The 6,542-nt window shown below is 46.7% G+C and overlaps 1 protein-coding gene across 1 annotated transcript in view; it reads left to right on the top strand.

Moving 5' to 3' along the window:
• The first annotated feature begins 274 nt into the window (after window positions 1–274).
• The window catches only part of ntf3 (neurotrophin 3), a 38,721-nt gene continuing 32,453 nt past the window's right edge, over window positions 275–6,542 (top strand). Inside the window, exon 1 of the mRNA XM_063072129.1 lies at window positions 275–968. Coding sequence (XP_062928199.1) covers window positions 951–968 — 18 coding nt within the window. The 5' untranslated portion in view covers window positions 275–950. The remainder of the gene's footprint in view (window positions 969–6,542) is intronic.

Genomic DNA, 6,542 nt, shown 5'->3' with positions numbered 1-6,542 from the left:
GGGCGGTAGAGAAAGAGAGGGAGGTACAAAGTGAGAGGGGACATAGAGAGAGGGGCAAAGGGAGAGAGGATGAGCAGGGAAAGAGTTGCAGAGGAGAAAGAAAGTGAAGGGGGATAGAGACAGAGGGGCAGAAGCAGAGTGTGGAGAAAGAGAGAGAGAGAGAGAGAGAGAGAGAGAGAGAGAATGCAAAAAAGCAAGTAGATAGTAGTGTTAAATGTTTGGCTCAAACCCTGTTGCCCGCAGCGCTGAAGTATAAAGTTAATGACGCAAGGCTTCGTCTGTTCTCATACGGCGGCCAGTAGAGAGGAGTTTGCTGGCTTCTTTCGAGCTAAATGCGTTTGCTGAAAAATGAAAATTTCTAAAGCCTTCAAAAGGAACGCCGCCTAACTCTGCACCTCCCCGCCTCCAGAAACCCGCGGCCCTGGCGGACTGACGGTTCCTAGCCTCGGAAGAATCGCGTCCGAGTTCCTACTGAGCCGGATCTGGGATGATTAAATGTTTCTCCTTAAGGAAGTGGCCGTTCGCGTTTGAAGAGGACAGTGCGGCGGATCAGTACCCAGGACAGCGGTTGGCGGCAGCCTGCCACTGGCCCTTGCGGCGGAGTCAAAGTTAAAGGTCACGGCAGTTCGTGTGTTAATATCGGAACAGAACCATTTGACTGGTTGCTGGTGAGCGGCGCATTTCCGCGATCTCTCTCTCTCTCTTTCTCTCTCCCTCTCTCTGTCTCCCTCTCTCTCCCCCCTCTCTCTCCCCTCTCCCTCTGTCTCTCTTTTTCTCTCTCTCCCTCTCTCTTTCTCTCCCTCCTCTCACACTCACTCACTCACTCTCACAACTCATCAACAAGATGAGCTGTCACCAGCTGCGGTCGGACACTAGCTCAGAGAACTGAAGCCAATGCTTTCATAAGACACCTTCATGTCCACGCACATCCACGGATATATACGGATGCCATGGTCAGTTCTGTTACGGTAAGGAGTTTACTGTTCGTAGTATTATGCATGCTTTAACGTTGCAAAGTTGGAAGGGGAGAAAAGGGTTTAAATTGCGCTGCGTGAGCAAATGTTACTTATTGTGTAGAGGAATTTGGTTTATTCGATGTATACTCCAAATACTTGGAGACGTCTGGTATGCATGCAGTGCGGGCAAGGCAGTCCGTGCAGGATACATACGGTTTGGATTAAGGGCGCAGTTTCTTTTAAGGTTGCCGGGCCTGTGGCGGGGGGGGGGTTGGGGGTGGCTGCAAAACCGATTCCCCCACCTCCACACGTGAAAAAGTCCTTCAGTACATGGCTAGGGCGAGGGCGGCCTGGGCTAGAGAGAGGGGTGTGAGTGTGTCCGTGAGGTTGTGCGCACCGTGCATTAAGTTAGAAAGGTGGAACTAGGGCTGGAGTGAACCAGACTGCAGACGGATATCCATCGCTGCAGGTCTGGTGGGTTGAAGAACCGAGTTTATATCGCACTAAGTCCATCAGCCAACTCTCTGGTTTCGATGGCGCCGATGAAATGCAATATAAAATATCTACTTGACACGTTTGGCAGAGCGAAGGGGTGCAGATGGAATGAGAGGCAAACCTCCGGTGGGGAAGGTCCTGTTAAAAGAGACGAACCCGTTTTCGCTTCCCAGTAAAGTTATTTAAATAAGTTTCGCTTGAAAATAAAACAACCTTCACAATAACGTGCCGAAAAGCAGCGGAGGATTCCAAGAGAACAAAGTAAGAGTTCAATTCGCTCCACGACCTAGTTTTTTTTATAGTGTTCAGTTTATAATGGGACAGCAGATCAGCACGCTCGATAGACCTCCTCTCTCTGGCGACCACCCCCGCCCTTTTCATGTTGGCGTAAAGTAATTTCAGCATTGGATTAGAACTCCGGAAGCGACCGGCAAAGGCAGCAGCCGGGCAGGGACGCCGAGCTCCAGAGCTGGGCGTGCAGTAACAAGGTCCCGCGGACGCGGTAGAAGGACTAATCAATTCTCGGAACTCCGCATCAAAGAACCTGCAACCATTGTCAACAACCCATTTTTCTTCCACCTTTAACAGATGAGCCATACATATTTATTTTATTCTTAGGTGACATTACGCCTTGCTAGGAACATTTATATAGATACACGTTCTATGTGCATAGTGCTCGTTCAGAGAACGAATCCGGCTAAAAAGTCAGGTCAAGAGCCTTCTACGCTTTTAACTAAGTTTATTTTAAAAACGCTGGTGTTTGAAAATATCCTCGATTGCAACGAGATCACAACACATTTGGTAGTCGAATCCTACACTTTTACTTTCAGGGTAATTCCATATCCTGTTTCTGGTACTGTAATCAATCCCACATTAGACATGCTTGGCCAGGCTTGAACATGACATCTCTTTGAGCATAGTTTAAAATTTAACATACCGTAACGATCCTAATTTTCAGTTTGGGTTTAAAACAGCGAACTGTTCATTACTGCATGGTATGAAACGAGTTCAGTCCTCGGCAGTCAAGGGTGAGATCAATTTTTAGAACCTCTTCCTTCAACTTTAAGACACAGCTGCCCAGCGGCGGTTTAAAAAGAGACTGGAGCTCAGGGAGGTTACGATTACGCTTTCTGGGTTGTGTCGTTGACGCCGAATCTGGGCAGGTCCCCGAGTAACACCATGGACCTTTCCTCATCGCTGGTTGTCCCGTCAGTGAGAGTGTTTGGGTCGGTGCACGAAACGTCAGTCTCCCAAAGCTCTAATTACCAGATATTCTGCAGATGCTGTAAATTTAGAGTAACACACGCGAAATGCTGCAGGAATTCAACAGGTACTGACGAAGGATCTTGCCCCTTATTCCGTTCCATGGATGCTGCCTGACCTGCTGAGTTCCTGCAGCATTTGGTACTCCAAACGTTCTAATCGTGAACATACCACAGGGGAGTACATCACTTTTCTCACCTCATTGAAAGTAAATCCATCACAAATACGCCCTGTCACCTAGACCAGCCACTGAGTGAAGTCCATGCCCGTTAAAGATGATGCGGCGCCGCACATATCAGGTTAAGACTCACTCCTCCTGCGGCACACATAGACTAATACTTGCAGAGTGCAATGGAGCACACAGCCCGGGGTGACCAGAGCAGGAACAACCAACCCCACCTGCATCTTGGACAAGTAGGGAGAGGTCTGCTACCTACTTGATGGCTCTTTCAACCACCCAGCCTTCCCAGGGGAAAGGACTATTCCCCACCCGCACCACTATGTTGTTGGCAAAGAACCCAATGTTTAAGTATACACCGGAAAATCAGCATGACATTCCCGTGTAAGTATCGTCCAAGCAAAAGAAACCCTCTGAGAAATCCTCCAACATACTTGAAAGATTACCTTAATTAAGGTTTCAGCACTAGGAATCACCAAGACAAAGGGAGACATAATCCAAATGTCGATAAATGTACCCAGTAGATTAACGAGGATGCTGCCTGGATTGGGGAGCATGCCTTATGAGAATAGGTTGAGTGAACTCGGCCTTTTTTCCTTGGAGCGACGGAGGATGAGAGGTGACCTGATAGAGGTGTATAAGATGATGAGAGGCATTGATCGTGTGGATAGTCAGAGCCTTTTTCGCAGGGCCGAGGTGGCTAGCACGAGAGGGCGCAGGTTTAAGGTGCTTGGAAGTAGGTACAGAGCAGATGTCGGGGGTAAGTTTTTTACGCTGAGAGTGCTGAGTGTGTGGAATGGGCTGCCGGCGACGGTGGTGGAGGCGGATACGATAGGGTCTTTTAAGAGACTCCTGGACAGGTACATGGAGCTCAGAAAAATACAGGGCTATGGGTAACCCTAGGCAATTTCTCAGGTAAGGACATGTTCGGCACAGCTTTGTGGGCCGAAGGGCCTGTATTGTGCTGTAGGTTTTCTAAGTTTCTATGCTTCGTCTGTCGAGGGCATGGACATGGTGAGCCGAAGGAAGACACGAGAGACTGTAGATGAACACAAAATATTCCACGGATGCGAGAAATCTTGAGCAACACACACAAAGTGCTGGAGGAACTCAGCAAATCAGGCAGCATCTATGGAGGGGAATAAGCAGTCATTGTTTCGGGCTATGAGCCTTCATAGGATTAGAAAGGAAGGGAGAAGAAATCAGAATAGGATGGGGGGGTGGAAGGGTGGGGGAATGAATTGATACGGCTGATGCTGGAATCTGGAACAACAAAACTTCCTAGAGGAACTCAACCGGTCGAGCAGCATCTGAGAGGTGAAAAAAATTTCCATGAACCAGGGTTCCGACCAGAAACGCCCGCAGTTACTTCCCTCTGCCCTCCCCCCAACAGATGCTGCTCGACCCACTGTGTTCCTCCAGCAAATTGTTAGCAGGGCCTGCTTTCGCGATGGAAACGCCGAAGCTCAGTTTATACTTCGGGAAGTCCGAATCCCGGGAAGTACGGGGGAATGGGGCAGGATTTTCCTGACTGAGTGAACTGACTTACGTGTCACCGCTCTAGTATTTAGAACCCCACCCCCACCCCCACCCCCCATCCCCCGTCCCCCATCCCTAGCTCTGTACATTGGGGTGTTTTACCTTTGGGGGAGGGTGAAGGTCAGAAAACATATGCACGGAGTACCGAGAACACTAACTTTTATAGCCGTCTCCCCTGGGAATCTCTGCAGTGGGAGAAAAGTGTTCAGTACTGTAAATTGTGCGGCAAACCACACCTGATGTATAACCATAATCATTCCCCGTCGATACTCAGTTAAATATAACTGAGTTTCTGTTGTTTAACGCCCCCTACCCCCACTTCTCGCACGCACACATCCCTTTAAATCTGCCAAGAGGCATTAAAAGCATCAGAGGCAGCTCATTGCCTGGAATATTTGCTTTGTCTCCGTCTGCCACACGGACAGAACAAGCAGTCTGAGAAATTACTTAAAGCGAGAGCAAAAGGTCAAAGCGAATAAAAACAGGTATTAGGCCCCACAGGCCAAAACAACACACGCACAACTGTTTTTTTTGTTATGAGTGAACCTATGAAAATTTTCCTCTTCTCCAGTTCACATCATACAGAATAACTGGGATAAACATTAAACAAGGCAAAACCATATATCATATTCATGTTCTGTGAAAGTGCAACGTCAGAGGTTTCAGCATGCAGCCGTGGGTGAAACGCGGATCAGCTCATCGGGGTCACCGAGTTCAGCGAACATAATTCACAGTGGCCAAAACGCCGTAAAACTTCACACAAAATACTTTAATCCCATTGGCAAATCCAAAGATCGCTAGGTTGCTAACCGGACGCTAGTGTGCAGTGATATGGCTATCTAGAGGAATTAAGTTTCAAATTCTGTCCTACAGTAAACTTAATGTGATCTTCGCCCGGTTTTTGGTTGATTTCAAAGATTTAGTTAGCGAACTAGGAATCCATTACTATCAATCTCCATGCCAAGTGTGAATCGTTGTAATTATAATCTTCATAACATTATGCATCATATTTTTAACTGAAAATGTTAATGAACGAGTGAGGGAGACCATTGGGAATTCGAGGATTTCAAGATTTGGGTTGCTGGTTAGTTTCTCTGAATGCGAGTCAGATAAATATTTTCGAACTATATCTGTTTCTGTTTTAAGTTTGAGTGGTGCTGTAAAATTGTTTCAGGTCGGTCAGGATAGCCTACAGGGAGCTGAGCACCACCGCCATTCGGCCTGGTTTCCCTTTAGCAGACATGTTTGTGTAAAGGTGATTGAGGAAAGTGACTGCTGAGACTACAACCGACCCACCTCCTCGGATAAGAATGTCTTTTAGTGGTTCTTCATCGCTACTTGCAGAACGCAGTTTGCATGGTTGAGAAGGCGAGTCTGGAGGATGAGAGGACGGCAGGGGTTCCATCTCAAGAGAGGGTTCTCTTGGGAAAAGGAAAAATTATTTCAGTGGGAAAGAGCGACACCTTTCGACGAATCAGCCGAAGTCTAGCGCCTCAGATCAGATGCTAAACCGGCCAAAATAATTTTACATCTGCTAAGTAGTTACATATGTTTAATTTCTTAGAAACAGAAAAAAGCGCTTCTTCCCTTTAAGTGTGACGTAATTCCAGTTTAATTATGTACATACAGCCTTGCCGATGTTATATACATGCGCTCCGAACCAGCTGCGTTAAAGTTACCGCCCCACCTATCCTTTCGTCTTTGCCGCTTTTCTTGATAATTTAATCCGTCTCCTAAAACATTAGCATCATATAAGTGCAGATAACACACACGAGTCGCCACGCAGAGAGGGAAAATGTGGGGAAATTTTCTTTTAATTTTCAAGACAAACAATTAAGATCAGCTCTTGGGATGTCGGTTAAAGTTCTGTTTACAAAGAGGGTGGGATGCTAAGATTAATATTGTGCCCAAGCTTCTGATTCATAAATTTGTAGAATCATATCACTGAATTATTATTGTATACATTTTTTTGTGTGAGATCAGAGCATAATTGGTGCTATGTTTGATAAGGTTAATCGTCGTTCTTAAGAATCTCCACCGTCAGTGCGTGGTGAATATTAATTATACTGTGTGTAAAAATGCCTATATACCTTACTCTACACATTTTTACG

The sequence above is a fragment of the Mobula hypostoma genome, chromosome 20 (assembly GCF_963921235.1).
Source record: "Mobula hypostoma chromosome 20, sMobHyp1.1, whole genome shotgun sequence".
NCBI lineage: Eukaryota > Metazoa > Chordata > Chondrichthyes > Myliobatiformes > Myliobatidae > Mobula > Mobula hypostoma.
This window is presented reverse-complemented; position numbering and strand designations above follow the sequence as displayed.